This window comes from Eubalaena glacialis, chromosome 11 (assembly GCF_028564815.1).
Source record: "Eubalaena glacialis isolate mEubGla1 chromosome 11, mEubGla1.1.hap2.+ XY, whole genome shotgun sequence".
NCBI lineage: Eukaryota > Metazoa > Chordata > Mammalia > Artiodactyla > Balaenidae > Eubalaena > Eubalaena glacialis.
In genome coordinates, this window is record NC_083726.1 from 3,629,028 (window position 1) to 3,644,699 (window position 15,672).

General features: G+C 62.3%; 1 protein-coding gene across 4 annotated transcripts in view; it reads left to right on the plus strand.

Moving 5' to 3' along the window:
• CELSR1 (cadherin EGF LAG seven-pass G-type receptor 1) overlaps positions 1-15,672 on the plus strand; it is a 149,238-nt gene that overhangs the window by 131,303 nt on the left and 2,263 nt on the right. For 3 of the 4 annotated variants that reach the window (XM_061204270.1, XM_061204272.1, XM_061204271.1), the window contains exons 24-34: positions 1,512-1,712; positions 6,515-6,689; positions 9,688-9,800; positions 10,193-10,272; positions 11,718-11,844; positions 12,574-12,699; positions 13,065-13,159; positions 13,430-13,533; positions 13,801-13,950; positions 14,346-14,576; positions 14,829-15,090. In XM_061204270.1, coding sequence (XP_061060253.1) covers positions 1,512-1,712; positions 6,515-6,689; positions 9,688-9,800; positions 10,193-10,272; positions 11,718-11,844; positions 12,574-12,699; positions 13,065-13,159; positions 13,430-13,533; positions 13,801-13,950; positions 14,346-14,576; positions 14,829-15,090 — 1,664 coding nt within the window. Of the gene's footprint in view, positions 1-1,511; positions 1,713-6,514; positions 6,690-9,687; positions 9,801-10,192; positions 10,273-10,361; positions 10,693-11,717; positions 11,845-12,573; positions 12,700-13,064; positions 13,160-13,429; positions 13,534-13,800; positions 13,951-14,345; positions 14,577-14,828; positions 15,091-15,672 lie in introns of those variants that run through there. The other variant, XM_061204274.1, reaches the window with a different exon arrangement.

Sequence of the window (15,672 nt, forward strand, 5' to 3'; positions counted from 1 at the left end):
AGAGAGGAAACTCCTGGCATGTACACCTCACTTCAAAACAGGGTTCTCAGCAGTCTGTTAGGTGATGCTGTTTCCGCTGCACTTTGAATTTTAAGGAAGAAAAGAGACAGCTGGCGGGAACAAAGGGAGTGTCTCTCTTAAGTGCGGCACACACTGGCCCCAAAGGACAAAGGAGGCTCGGTCAGGAGCCCCGAGCGGCAGCGGGACGGCTAATGTTTAACCTCCGGTGTTTTCGGTGGCCTCTGTGGGCCTCCAGTGAGGCAGGGGGCCCCAAGCAGGGCAGGGTCAGCCTGGGCAGGGTCAGCCTGGCAGGGTTGTGTACTGATGTCAAGGAGTCAAACCGAGGCTTGGGAGACCTCACCCTGTTTTCAGGCTGGGATGTGTCCCGGGCGGCCACACCATCATCCCTCCCAGGACTTCCCGGTATGCAGCGGCCCAAGTTTCTGTCACATTCTTGGGAGGGTGAGTCAGCCACAAGTTGCTGCTGATGGGTGTTAGGGTGACAAGAGCAGAGAGTGTGCCTCTGGGAGCCCAAGACAGAAAGCTCCCACGGGCAGGGGCTTCTTGCCCATGGGCAGAAGCTCTGGGTCCCAGCCTGACGGGGGTTAATTATTAGTGGTCTCTGTCCATGGAGGGGCGGATTTGGGGGTCCTCTCATGGCCAGGAAGCTGGGCAGCACCAGGAGGGGACTCGCAGGCAAAGGAAGCAGAAGTTCAGGTAGAAGAAATTAAACCAGAGCAGGAATCAAGGCTTCCACGCCCCAGGTGCCTCAAAGCCAGAGGCCCCTAAATAGCGCCCCAGCCTCGGGGAGTAAGTGCTGCTGCAGCTCCCAGCCTCTCTGAGACCCCTGAGCGCTCAGGGCCCCCCCCATCCCACCCAGGCCTGGCTCCCCAAGTTCCCCGGGCAGCCCCGGCTCACAGCTCTGTGCAAGTTCAGAACGGTGCTTTCTGGAAGTTACCGGAGAACCGGAGCTGCTTGCTCCCCAAATGCCAAACCTCCGTTGGGTGCCAGGTCCTGTACGAGTGTCCTATTTTGCAAAAAAAGCACAGGAGACAACTGTGGTTTCCTGCAGCTGTAGCATCTCTGCCTTTTGTGTGAACTGAGGCTCTGTTTGAAGGTCTCTCAGCTCAGAATTTGGGTGGACAGGCCCCACACCTGCCGGACAGCAGGAGTTATGTGTGAGGTTTTTTGTTTTTCAGTTTTTTTTTCTTGTGGCAAAATACACGTAACAGAAAAGTCACCATCTCAGCCGTGTTTCAGTGTACAGGTCAGGGACATTATGTACGTCCACGGTGTTTGCAGCCGTCACCACCGACCTCCCCAGAACTTTATCACCCAAAACTATTCATTTGGTTTTTGCTCTCGGTTTTTTCACCCCCCTGAGAGCCACGTCGTAGTCACGCTGGTTCCTGCCCGCAGTAATAATATGTTAATGTGTCTTGATCGTGCAAAAGCTCCATCAGAGCCACGGCCCTTACGTGTTCTCCCGCCTCTAACCAACCCGCCCGCAGCACGGAGAGGTCCTGCCCCTGAAGATCGTCACCTACGCTGCCGTGTCCTTGTCGCTGGCCGCCCTGCTGGTGGCCTTCGTGCTCCTGGCTCTGGTGCAGACGCTCCGCTCCAACCTGCACAGCATCCACAAGAACCTCATTGGGGCGCTTTTCTTCTCCCAGCTGGTCTTCGTGATCGGGATCGCGCAGACAGAAAACCCGGTGAGGCCCCGGCCCCTCCCCTCCCTGCGCGGCCGCCTGTGTGGCCACGTGGGAGCACGCGCTGTCCCACCTTCCTCCGAGGCTGGGGCAGGAGGGCTTGTCCGGGCGGAGTGTCTGCTGCTGTTTCCGTCTGGTGGGTGCAGCTGGGAGTCTGGTGGGAAGTTGGGAACCCAGGCCAGGCATGTGGGCTCACTGCTTTGTGCCTGGTGGGAATCTGCCTCCAAGGGCATCCTCGGGAGCCGGGGGCTCCATGCGCCTCAACTCTTACTTTCCTGACCCAGACGCTAGGGATTTCGTCAGAAATTACATTTGTGAAACCCAGGAGTCCTGGGAGCTGTCACTTGAGCCTGAAGCTGTCCCTGTCGGGCAGCGTCTCCCAGCCCTGCACTTGCTGGGGAGTCATGGCCGCGTTTTCTCTGAAAGCCCCGGCGTTTCCCCAGAGGGGGAGAGAGAAGTCTAGGACAGGCCCAGAACTCAGGGACATGTTGGTGGCGGCGGGTCGGCAGGGTTGACAAGAGAAAGGAGCTTGAGACTCGTGGAGGAGAGGACGGGGTTAGATACGGAGTGTCTTGCTCAAGCCACCCCAGGGCACGTGGGCTCCTGGGGTATCACGTGGGTTCGTGGGGTGTTACGTAGGCTCCTGGAAGTTATTGTTAGGTGATTAGATTATATAGCTGATACGAAGACCTCACAGAAAAAATCCTAACCAATCTACAGACGCATTGTAAGAAATAATTAAAGAGTTTAGCAAGGTACATGGCTATCAGAGGAGATAGATGTATATAATCTGTTGTGTTCCTGCCCACCAGCCACAGTGTGTTTAAAATGTAACTTACAAAGGAGTGGCTGGAAATGGCTGTAGCAGAGACCCGGGCAGAGGCTGAAGTAGTTTGGCTTTGAAGGCGGAGAGAATGAGGCTCTGGTTGAAGCCAGAGTGGGGGGGCGGGGGTGGGGTGGGGTTAGGCGGGAGGCGTCTGTAGGATGGGAGAGATCTGAGCCCGAGTGATTCCAGGGGGAGGAGGGAGGAGGGGTGCCTGGTGGCTGGGGCGAGGTCCCCGGGGGGTGGGACAGGGACCGGCCCTGGAGGGGGAGACGGCGGCACGGCCAAGATCACTGGGGAGAGAAAAGCAAGAGGAAAGAGGGAGGTTTGTGGCTTGGTCCCCGGCTGGTTGCAAGTGGTTTTTCATTTTTACAAAGGGGGTTTTCAGAATTCAAGGGTCACAGCACGTTGATGGGGGGTGAGGGCAGTATAGGCTCTGTGCCCAAGGCTTTACATGCACCCTCTGGCTCGTTGAAACGTCCCTGGGGCCCCGGGAGGTGGCAGCATGCCTTCTCACAGGTGAGGAACCCGGGGCCAGCAAGACTGAGCGACCTGGCCCAGGGCAGGCAGTTCACTGTGTGTGTGTGAGTTCATTGTTCATCACTAGATGGTGACCCTGACGGCCCTGGGGAGACGTGAGGCCAACTGACCATAACATGTGCGTATGTAGTGACTCCAGGAAGTTCCCAGGTTACTACTCTCACCTAATCCTGACCTCTCCCACGGTGAGGGATGTGCCCTTACTTTCTCAGTGGACTGTTCCAGCTGCCACATGCTGTTGACAGAGCTGACATTTCTTCATTCCTCATGCAGTGAGGACTATTGATTGTCACTGTATTAAATCTACCAAAGACCCAGACCCTAGAAGCGCTCTCGTCTCTGCCCACGGAGCCCGTACTCCAGACGCAGACTCGGATGGTGGTACAGGAGTGTCAGGGGCCAAAATGGCCCCATGGCGGCTGGTGGGGGAGCTGCGCCTGGCCAGAGAGGGGCTGAGCAGGGCCGTCCACTCAACTGTCCAGCGGGAGGGGCCAGGATCGGGAGGGGCCAGGCCGGGCATCTGGTCATCCAGAGCTTGAGGGGCTGGCCAAGCAGCGCCATCTGTGGTTTGCAGGCAGCGTTGTGCCATGGAGAGCCGTGACCGGGTCTGCATTTTAGGAAGAGGACCCTGGCGACAGGGAAGATGGGTCGGAAGGGCAGAGACTGGAGGTCAGAGAGGCAGCCAGGATGGCGTCTTCCTAGGTCTGGTGGGTGGAGCGAGGCCAGGACAGCGGCAGGAGGAGAAGGGCAGGAGTCGGGACCAGGTGGGCATGGAGGGAGGGGAAGGAGGAGGGCGTGAAACCACGAGTCTCCAGGAGGGGGGCCGCCAGGAGAGATGGAAGCAGACAAGAGTGGCAGTTCTGGGTGAGGCTGGACACACCCGTCCCCTGCGGGCTGAGGCGAGTGCAGAGCTGAGTGTGGGGAGGCTGCCTTCACGTGAAGAGGACGCGTGTCTGTGGGAATGGACAGCCCGGAGAGGGACGTGGAGTAAAAGACACGGATGGCATTTCTGGCTCGCTGGCCAGGGCCCCTTGCAGCCTGGAGCTCTCCCTCCTCGGTTAGTGCAGGCAGGGGGCCCCTCCGGAGGCTGGCGCTAGGGAGAGAGGCGGGGCATCCAGGCAGACAACCTTGAGAGGTTTGCGTGATGACCTTGGTGGCTCAGCAGCGTGGACACGGGGAGCCCCGGGCCTGGCCCGGGGGACGGACCGTGAGCGTTTGTCGGGCTCCCAGGGCAGGCGGGGCTCTGGAGAGGCTGGGCCGCCCCTCTGCACCCGCCGGGCTCAGCGCCCCTCCCCTGCCTGCATGTCCTGGGGGTAGGGGCTGTGTGACTCAGTGCAGACCCTTCAAGGTGCCTTTGAGTGGTCTGAACAGAGGGACGGAGAGCCGGTGACAGGCCACTCCTTGCAACTAAATTCCGCGTGACAAATGCGCAGAGGCAGTCACTCACTGGTTTCAAGCACTGACTCATCCGCCGCCTGGAAGGAGAGCTTTGCAGCCTCCACGCGCTGGTGAGCAGGAAAAAGAGGAGGAGGAGGAATGCCGTGCACATAATTCTGGGGCTTTGGCACCGCGCCTGGTTTTGATGGGTGTTCTGTAAACTCACAATCCCATCTCTGGGTGAGGTTTTTCATCTCGCAGATTACTGGCAGGTTGAAATGATTTATTGTGCATTAGTGTTTGTTCTGTTTCTGGAAAAGGTGGTACCTTCGGTGCAGAAGTTCCTGCATGTACGGCCCCATTACATTTTAGAATGTCAATTTCTGACACCTTTTTTTTTTTCCCCCAAAGGTGGTTTTGTGGGTTTACTTTTCACATTATTTAAGGCAACACGCCAGCCTCCTCACCCTTCTTCCTTCTGCTGAGCCAACCGTGCTTTGCGCAGGGGCGGCTGGGGGTTGGCGTGGGGTACACCCAGCCCCAGGCTCACCCTTCGCGGCCAGGCTGACCGCTTTGCCCGTTGCTAAGTGCGGACGCCCGTTTCCTGTCCAGCATCTGAGGCAGAGGGCATGTCTGCTTGAGTTCCTGCTTTGTGCTGTATTGGGCAAATATTAATGCTAACATGGTTCCCTCCCGCATCTCCGGGGCTTTGTTTCTGGAGAGAACTCGGCCCGTCGAGGTGGTCTTAGCCGCAGGTGGCACTTGTGTTCCCAGCAAGCCTGGGCTCTGGGGCGCTCCCGCGGTTGCGCTGCCCTGGGACTGAGCGGAGGCCTCTGCATGCGTCAGGCAGTGGCCCTCTGTCTCCTACGCTCGTGTCTGTTGAGAGCCCAGGAGGTCGGGCTGCCACCGGATTGGACAGGATGTTTCAGGGTGTGGCCCCACCGTGGGCGTGGCCAGGGGCTTTCTCCTCCCTCTCCCCCCGCCGTCCTCCCTCTCCTCCCCCTGCCAGTACAGCTTCCTGGGACCTGGAGGGGAGCCTGCCCGCATCTCCCAGCAGGTAGACCTTGGGAATCCTGGCCGGGCAGCCAGCCCCTCTCAGGAGGACCCGGTGAGGCTGCTCTGGGCCAAGGTGGAGGTCTTGAAGTTCCATCCTGGGGCACTTGGGACTGGATTTGCACTGACGACCTCAGGCTGGACGCCCAGGATCCCACAGTGTCCCCGGCCCCCCACCACTGCCTTCCTCATGTTCTCGCACCACCTTCGGTGTCCAGGGACTCAGGGCTGGGTCACCAAGGCCCCCAGAGGCCGGGAAGCTGACCCTCAGCTGCCCTGCGGAGGTTGACTTTCACTTCCTGGCACTCAGCCACCGGCCAGACACACAGCCCCACGGGGACAGAAACAGAACAAATGCTCTCATCCCTGTTTTCTTCCGCAGGAGATAGAGGCTCCGTTAAATCAGCGCAGGTGCGATGACCTTGTTTTCATATGAGGGCGAGGTCACGAGGCCTGAGGCTCCTCCCTCCCGCTGGCCGCATCTGCTGGACCTCGGAGACCCGCACGAGGGCTGGGGGGGTGGTGGGTGAAGGCCACGGTCACGGTCTGGGGCCACAGCCTGAGCAGCCTGCCTCCGTGATACTCTTTTTCTAACTTTAAATGAAATGCCAACATTTAAAAATTTGGAGCCATGACCTGAAAATACAAATTTCTAGCTTCTAATGAAAACACTAGAGGCTCTGCCCACCCCTCGGCCCTGGGTTATGCTCACTGCTGGCGCCCGTCCAGGTTGGGGGGGTCCCCTGGGCCCCCAGGTGCCTCACTCCCTGTCCCCTGTTCCGCATCATGAGCCTGAGACGCTAGGACTGTTGACACTCAGCCGCTCCTGGGTGAATCAAATAGGGAAAAACAACTGACCTGATTTCCTTTCTCGGACCTGCGTGCCCTCACGTTTGCAAAGTGGCCCAATCTGGTATCTCCCGCGCCCCCGTCTCCGCGCCATCTGGCCCTCAGTCCGCGGCGCGGGGCCCGTGGGCCGGCGGGCTGCGCTGACGGCTGCCTCTCCCCGCAGTTCCTGTGCACGGTGATTGCCATCCTCCTGCACTACACGTACGTGAGCGCCTTTGCCTGGACCTTCGTGGAGAGCCTGCACATCTACCGCATGCTGACCGAGCTGCGCAACGTCGACGCCGGGCCCATGAGGTTCTACTACCTCGTGGGCTGGGGCATCCCAGCCATTGTCACAGGTGAGGGTGCGCACAGCAGCCCCGCCAGGTGGCCCGGGCTGGGGAGCGACCCCCACTCGGAGGACCCGCGTGGCATTGCTGATGCAGAAACCCGCATCAGATAAACCAACGCCCCCGGGTGCAGGTGGGGGAGCTCTCTGGCCTCCTCTTGGGCACTCAGCAGAGGAGGGGCACCTGCACCCACATCTGCTCACACGAGTGTGATCATCAGTGAGGGATGCGTCTCCTGTCAGGTGTGAGCTCCTTGAGAGCTGGGCCCAGGCCCGTTCAGGGTTTGCCTGTGGCATCTAACAGACAAACACTCCCTTGTCTGCCTGCTTTGTGGATAGATGGGTGAATGATGGGTAGATGGATGGGTGGATGGATAGGTGAGTGGATGGATGGATGGAGAGATGGGTGGATGGGTGGGTGGACGGGTGTGTAGGTAGGTAGATGGTTGGATGGAGGGATAGATGGATGGATGGTAGATGGGTGAATGGACGGATGGTGGATGGGTGGGTAGGTGGATGGGTGGATGGTGGGTGGGTGGGTGGATCGGTGGATGAAAGAATGAGTTAATGAATGAACAGAACAGCAGCACTTCTTAGCACACTTTTCACTAAATATCAGAAGGTCAAATTTGCTTCCTATGGGGAAAGATCCCCTCTTGTATTCACAAAGGCAGAGCGGCACCCCCTCTCCTCAGCAGTCCCTGGGTTCCAGGGATCCAGACACGAAGTCCGAGGCTAGAGGCAGTGGGAGAAGGGGCAGATGCTGCCCCAGGGCTCTGCCCAGCAGCCACCCTGGTTTCCATGGTAGCATCACCAACTGGTCTCCTGAGGCCACTTTGCTCCCACCCAGACAGTCTGGGCACTGGGCTGTCCTGTTGTGACTCCTCTCCCTGGGCTCCAAGGGACCCTGAATGACCGTTGTCACCTCCATCCAGGGCTGCTGAGAGGGGCAGTGGGGGCCTCCCTCACCGGCAGCCACCTCCTCTTGACCCAAAGACTGAACACAGCAGACACACTACATCGCGTGTTTCCGTGCCGTTTCTGGTCAACTTGTGAGAAAGGTGCTAATTCAGGTGGTTCCTGAGCCCCAAAGACCAGGAAGAATGAGGGCTGGGAACAGCTCGTTTCAGGGGTCCCCCCAGTGCCCATCTACTAAACCCCTGAAGCAAGGACCTGGTCATGCTTGGACACTCAGGACACTCATCTTTAATTTCATCTTCAGTCTGCCCCAGAGCCTCTATTATTATTTGGGGTTGTTTTTTTTTTAATTAGCAAGTTAATCTCAGAAACCAGAGCATCGGATTTTATTTACATCAAATTCTATGAAGAGAAATGAAGAAGTCAGATCAGAATCATTTGCCAATTTGCTTATTATACAAAAGGAAAAGTTAGCGTTTGCTGTCTGGTTTTCTGTGCCCCAGTAAACTCAGAGTGTGGTTCCTGGTCTATACTGTACCCCGTTCCATCTCCACCTGTGTGGTCACCTCGGGCGGCCCCTCCCACCAGGGCTGGATGGAGCAGAGCGTCTCTATGGGACTCTGCATGGGGACAGCCCTTGTCTCAGGTCATGGGGCCTGACCCAGCCGGGCCTCCGGGACCCGGGGGATGGGGGACGGGGGCCTGAGGCCACCTCCCCATGTGCTTTCCTTAACTCCCACCAAGTCTCAGTTGCTCAAGAACCCGGGAGCATTCGCACGCTCCTTCATTCGTTCATTCGTGGCAGGCCTCTTCTGTGCCGGGCTCCGTTCTAGGCCCGGGATCAGAGCAGTGAGTGAGAACGGCAAAGCCTGTGTCTTCCGGGAGTCGCCTCTCCAGGAAAGACGGGCATTAAGTGATGGTGAACGTGACTCTAGGCTCATCCACAGACCCTGCACTGAGGGGTGGGCTCAGAGCCAGTGGGGCGGGGGAGGATGAGACCTGCTCTCATCTGGGGGTGGGGTGGGGGGGCAGGCCAGGAAGGCTTCCTGGAGGAAGCACTCTTTACACTGGAGGGCTCACAGGAACCAGGTTGCTGTGCTGGGGGGGTGTGCCTTCAGGGCCCAGCACGTGCGAGACCTGAGTGGAGGAAGGCTGGTTGGGGACTGACCCAAGGCTGGGCTGGGGTGGAGTGGGGGATGCCACGTGGTCTGGAGTGTGGCCGTGGCCACGCCACAAAGGGCCCAGAAGGCCGCGGAAATACCCGTGTCCATCTCCTGAGAGCAGTGGGAAGCCATTGCAGGGTTTTGAGCAGTCGGTGGGGAGACTTGATCTTTTAGGGCTTAAGCAAGGGAGTGTGGCCTGTGGAACAGTCCGGGCCAGGTCCGGGGAGGCCACGGCACAGAGTGGGCTGCTCCTTCGTCCTAAGCAAGGTCTGTGTTGGAGAAGCCACTCCAGACTTCACCTTGACGGTTCTGCAAGGGCAAGTCCTGCTCTAGCTTGTGACACGGTTAGAAACCATGGCCGTGGCTTAGATAACATAGGAAACTCCCCATTTGCCTAGCACCTTGGAGTGGTGAGCCGTTCCTGGGGTGTGTGCACGTGTGTACATGTGTGTGTGTGGCATGTGTGCTCTGTGCACGCACATGCGTGTGGTGTGTGTGGCATGTGCCTGCCCTCAGGTCCTTCCTCCTCCGCACCTGTGGTCCATGGCCGTGTCCTGGCTTCTATGTGGCCCAGCCAGCAGGGCATCCCTATCGTGCTTCGTGGCTGGTCCTGCTGGGTCCCATCACCTCCGTCTTCTGTCTCTCTCCCACCTCCGTCAGCAGCCCCGGCCCGGATGGGCTCCCCACCTCTGGGGTGAATCCGCGAGCAGGTCGTGGCCATGGTGGGCCTGTGACCGGCACTGAGAGGGCCTTTGCTGGGAGGGGACCTGGGCCTTTGTCATTTCCCGACTGTTAGTCTCGAGTTCCCCGCCCTTCCTTCTGAGGGCGATGCCGGGGGCCCCGGGTCCTGCCTGGGGGGCTGGGAACACCCAGTTGTGGCCACCCCCCATCGGGGTGGCCCTCACTCTTCTCCTCCCTGTTGTCCAGGACTTGCGGTGGGCCTGGACCCCCAGGGCTATGGAAACCCGGACTTCTGCTGGCTGTCCCTTCGTGACACCCTGATCTGGAGCTTTGCGGGGCCCATCGGAACCGTGATAGTCGTGAGTGCCGGGGGTTTCCCAGAACCCCTGATTATCAGGGACGTGGGAGGCCGGGTGCCCCTTGGGTACGTTGGCTTGAAGGGTGTTTGGGGCCGATGGGTTACCAGCTCCACTGAGCACCTGGGCGGGACAGGAAGGGCTGACCTCACGGTGATAAAGCCTTGTCCTCATACCCGTGGATTCTGGGATTTGGTCCAGGTCCACGTCCACTGTGACACCGCTCAGCATCCACCCCCAGCGGGCTCCTGGGCTCCGAGGCCTCATCCCAGGGGGCACCTCCCGAGATGTGGGCTGGAGACCCTCAGAAGCCTTTGGCTTTTGAAGGTCTCTAGTGACAGTACAGTGGAGCGGCCACTGGACTTCGGGTTTCTGTTTGTTTGGTTTTTTTTCAGGTCAACACAGTCATTTTTGTCCTGTCTGCAAAGGTTTCCTGCCAAAGGAAGCGCCATTATTATGAAAGAAAACGGGTCGTGTAAGTTGGTGCTAAACCCGGCCGGTGGGTGGGACCTGACGTGGAGCCAGCCCCACCCGAGACCCCTGCCTGTCTGGTTTACACACCAGGCAGAGCCCCATGAAAGTGCCCGTCACCGAGCCGGTCAGCTGCTGGCTTTCCGGGCCGGTCCAGGGCGTCATGGCAGCCACGTCAGTGGGGAATCAACAGGCCGCAGTGGGGAGAGGCCAGCCGTGTCTGGACGTGTCTGGGCTGTGCCGAGCGGAGTCTGGATCCGAGTTGGACATTGTGGAGGAAAGCGAGAGAGGCTGACCACAGGGGGACTGGGGCAGGTGGCCGGCCGGGATGGCAGCCCAGACCAGGGAGGGAGAGATGTTTAGGAGGTAGGACCCACGGGGTTTCTGGTGGAGTCACTGAGGGGAGAGGGGGTAGCAGTGACGCCTGGGTGTCCTCGCCTGGACGGGCAGGAGGAGGGGGATGGTGACAGCCGGGTGGGGGGAGGTGCCAGGGTGCCTGGACACTCCCTGGAGTCAGACAGGGTGGGGGTGGGGGGATGGAACTTTCTGGGTTGGTGGTGACAGTGATGCTGGCGCCACAGGAGTGGAGGAGCTTGCCCAGCGAGAGGGTGCAGCACAGGAAGATGGGGCCCAACAGAGAGGGAGCCTCCCATGTTTTCAGGCTGGGAGAGAGCAGGGGACCCACAGAAAAGCCTTGCGGGAGGCAGGCAGGGCAGCGTCGGGAGAGCTCAGCATGAGTCCAGGAGCCACGAAAGGGTCAGGGGAGGGGGGGACAAGGGTGTCCACTGGGCCAGGTGACCCGAGCTGGGGGGCCAGGGAAGGGAGGATGTGTGTGGAGGGGCTGAGGGGCCGCAGGAGGTGCCGGTCCGCCCGGCCCGCGGGAGAGCAGAGTCTGAAAAGGCCACGGAGGAGCAAAGACCGCGGGCAGGGGACACGGGGTCGGGGTCCAGCCTGCTCACCGCCTCCACCGTCCTCCGCTTCCTCCCCGCCCCAGACCTACCTTTCCCAGCCCTTGACTCACGTTAGCACACGCAGTTCCCTCCGCCACCCCACGACCCCACCAGGGATGCACGTCACCGTCCGTTCCCCTTCAGCTGGGGAGACCGAGGCGGAGAGCAGGAAGCCCTTGCTAGGAGCCTACACAGCGGGCCTGACACCTTTTCGTCCGCGTAACTTCGGGCCCGTGCACCAGGTTTCCCGGAGTCGCTGTGGGTGCAGCCCGGGTACCAGTCTTGGCTCCTAGTTTGCTATTTACCTGTTTGCTTTTTACTGCTCGCCTGCTCCCCACTCAGCTGTCTTTTCCCCTATGGGAGCCAGGGGCTGCCTCATGGTGGATGCTTCGAAAGGGTGTGGGAAGGAAGGAGGGTGGGGGATGGCCGGCCGGCCGGTGGGCGGGTGGGAGACAAGGAGGGGGAGGACGGTGCAGTCACGCCCGCGCCCGCCCCCCAGCTCCCTCGTGAGGACGGCCGCCTTCCTGCTGCTGCTCATCGGTGCCACCTGGCTTCTGGGGCTGCTGGCCGTGAACAGCGACGCCCTCACCTTCCGCTACCTCTTCGCCGTCTTCGGCTGCTTACAGGTGGGCGGCTGTCAGACGGACCTGGTGGGGCCCAGGGGTCACCTGTGCTGCTTCCTGTCTGAAGTGCCCCGAGAGGGTCCCTGGGGAGATCCTTGACCTGGCGTCCTGGCTGTGTTCTCGCTCTCTGGACACACGGGGCTGCACCATGGCTGTCCTTCCAGTGTCGGCGCAGTTTGTTAGGGGTTATGGTGAAGCCTCGTGGTCCCACCACCAAAAAAAAGGCGGCTGTTGCTCCAAAGGCAGCTCTGCCTTGAGCCCTCCTAGGGACCCCCATCCATGGCCTCCTGTGTGTCTGTCAGGAGGCAGTCCTCTGCTCAGCCAGTGCGGGGTCTCACCCCCTCCCCGGCCGGCATAAATCCCACTGTGTCCCCAGGAGGGTGCTGGCCATTTACTGTCCGCACCGTGGACCCTGATTAATGATGCAACATTGGGGACCCAGATGGCCCAGGGGCTGGGGCCTGGGAGGGGGTCCTCCAGGCACTGGGCGTGCTGGCTGCCCTGACTAGGCCCCCGACCTGGAGAAACTGGAAGCCCCCGGGGCAGGGAGGCCGGGCGTGGGCCGTGGTGGGCGTCTGCACAGCCAGGTCTGCTCTGGGCACCGTCAGCTCCACGTGGCTGAGCTGTGCTCCGTGCATCCTCCGGGCAGGCAGGCGGGCAGTGAGGCAGCGGCAGGACCCTGGCTTCTTTACGGGGGCCAAGCCCGGCACTGACCTGCCCGCTCCTCTGCAGGGCCTCGCCGTCCTCTTGCTCCACTGCGTGTTCAACAGAGAGGTCCGGAAACACCTGAAGGGCGTGCTCGCCGGGAAGAAGCCGTACCCCGACGACTCAGCCACCACGAGGGCCACCCTGCTGACGGTAGGAGGCTCCCAGGGACGCCAGGGCCTGGACCAGCATCAGACACAGCCCCTTGGTCTCGCGTCCCCCACAAAAGGGGGCATCACAGACCCGTCCCCGGAGCGTGGCATCCAGCCTTCCCTGCAGCCCTGGGAGCGAGCCGAGTCGACGGGGTGGGGTCTGTCCCGCTCACAGCCTCTCTTCCCCCCGCGGCCAGTGGGGATCCTGGCCAGAAGCAGGGGCGGTGGGAGCGCCACCGGGCCGCTGTGCTCCGTGCCCGGCAGGGGCACGGTGAGGGTGCTGCGTGGGGGCTTGTGGTGGGGACCGAGCCACCCTCGGCGTCCTGGTGGCCTCTGCTCGGCCGATAACCAGCCCCCTTCCCCCAGCGGTCCCTCAACTGCAACAACACGTACGGCGAGGAGCCCGACGTGTTCCGCACGGCCCTGGGCGAGTCCACCGCCTCGCTGGACAGCACCATCAGGTCAGGCCGGGCCGGCGCCCCTGCTGTGGCCGAGGGGGGGCAGCTCTCCGAGCAAACGTGGGCTTTGCCGCCTCCGCCCCGAGCTGTGTGCCCTGCGGTTTAAGTCCACGTGTGTTTACCCGTGTGCTCCGGGAGTCTCGTGGCAGAGAACCTTCCAGAGCCCAGTGTGGCTGCCCTGGCACAGGCAGAAGGCGCTGGGTGATGGCGGGTGGCCGGTCATGCGTCCCCCAGAGCAACGATGCTGAGCCCACCCGCCTCTACCCTCTCCAGGGACAAAGGGGGCCAGAAGCTCAGCGTGTCCTCTGGGCCGGCGCGGGGCGGCCACGGGGAGCCAGACGTGTCCTTTGTCCCCAGGAGCACCAAGAAGCCCCACGGTACGTGTTCCCTGGGGCGCGGTCTCCCGTCAGCCTGCGCGTCTCCCTCCCTGGGGGCCGTGGCGAGAGCTTCCTGCTGGCTCTCGGCTGCCCCGTGGCCCCTCGGTCACCGGAGAACGTACAGCCGTGAAGAGGTGGCCACCGCGCACTGGGAGGGTCAGCGGGCACCCAGTGCCCTCCCGTGCCCGGGCCCGGGTGGCTCCGCCCTGCCCCTGGCAGGAAGCCCCTGCCCCCGCCTGAGCGCTGTCCCTCCCGCCCGCCCTGCAGGCCATGACTCGGACTCGGACAGCGAGCTGTCCCTGGATGAGCAGAGCAGCTCTTACGCCTCCTCTCACTCCTCCGACAGCGAGGACGACGGGGTCGCGGCTGAGGACAGATGGGACCCGGCCCAGGGCCCCGTGCACAGCACCCCCAAAGGTGAGTGAGCCCGCTGGCCGCAGAGCGGCCCTCAGCCGTGGCCGCCTGCCCCTGGGACGGGGCTGGGCGGCCGGAAGGACAGCCCCCTGCTCCCCGTCCGCAGAGCACAGGTGAGGTCTCGGGGGTCTCTGTGGGACCCTCACGGCCAGGACTCCACGAAGCGGACCCCACGGCTGCAGGGAGCACGAGGCTCCCGGGTGTGGGGTGCGCGGGGGGCTTGAGGCCGGGATCCCACGCCGGGACCTTCCCTCTCTAAGCCTCAGGGTCCCCACCTGGACGGCGCGGCCCTGCCAGGCCTGCGGGTCGGGGACGGTGGGTCAGCGCCCTCGGGACACGCTCCCGCTGAGCCGAGCAGGCAGCCCCCCTGCATGCTGAGGGTCCGTCTTGTGCCTCAGCGGACGCCGCGGCCAACCACGTCCCAGCCGGCTGGCCTGATGAGAGCCTGGCCGGGAGCGACAGTGAGGAGCCGGGGGAGCAGCCCCGCCTGAAGGTGGAGACCAGGGTCAGCGTGGAGCTGCACCTGGACGAGCAGGGCAACCACTGCAGCGAGCGCAGCCCGGCCCGGGAGAGCGGGGGCCCCAGGCCCGCGGCCGCGCCGCCCAGCCAGCCCCCCGAGCAGAGAAAAGGTGCCGAGGGCCCGCTGTCCCCGAAGCTGGGGGCTGGGAAGTCCCTGGTCCTGGGGGAGGCAGGCCCAGGCACGGGCTTCGGGGGTGGGGTCCGTGGGGCACGGGGGTGGCGCCCGGCAGGGCAGGGGTGAGACCTGAGGGGGGGAGGAGTGGCCGAGAGCTCGGCTCTGCATGATGGTCCCTCCCCGAGTCTACTGCATCCAGCAGAGGCAGCCTGATCGTGACCTTCTTGATCCCCCCGCCCCCGCCCAGGTATCTTGAAAAACAAAGTCACCTACCCGCCGCCACTGACGGAGAAGATGCTGAAGTCGCGGCTGCGAGAGAAGCTGACTGAGCGTGAGCAGAGCCCCGCGTCCTCGCGGCCGTCCTCCCTGGCCTCCAGCGACGGCGTCCGCGCCCCCGACAGCACCATCCCCGCCAAGACGCTGCACCGGGAGCCAGGGCGCGAGCACCTCAACGGGGTGGCCATGAACGTGCGGGCCGGGAGCGCCCAGGCCCACGGCTCCGGTTCCGAGTGAGTAGCCTGGGCCGTGGCGGGAGGGACGGTGGGGGCGGCCCCTGGCCAGCCTCCCCATGGTCCCCCGTCTGGAGGACAGGCCCCGAGCACAGAGGTGTGCCCAGGCAGAGGCCCGGGGGCTGCGGCGGGCTTCCACCCGGGAGAGGGCCCCTGCTCGGGATCAGGAGGAACCGGCCGGAGGTGGAGCAGACACCTGTCAAAGCCCTGGGTCCCGTCCAGCCCTGAAACTCTAGGACTTGACACCATGTGGGACCAAACGTCTTATGAACAGTTTCCTTGGCCCAGGGTCATTACTGCCCCATTTTGTGGTTGAGGAAACTGAGGCTGGGGGTCGGGGGGCGCCTGGCCGCAGAGTTGCAGAGCTGGGATCCGGCTCCAGACGTCCCAGGGAGGTGGGAAGAATGGGAGCCCGGTCTTCTAGAACGACCTTCCCAAAACTTAGAGAATGACTCGGGTTGCTAGCCTTGGTACTCCAGGCACCGTGCAAGGCCAGCCCTGGGGAGGACACTCGGATGGGCCTGGGTCTCCAGGTGGCCCTGGCCATCAGGGGTGCAGGTTGATTGTCCCCTCCCCTGCCTG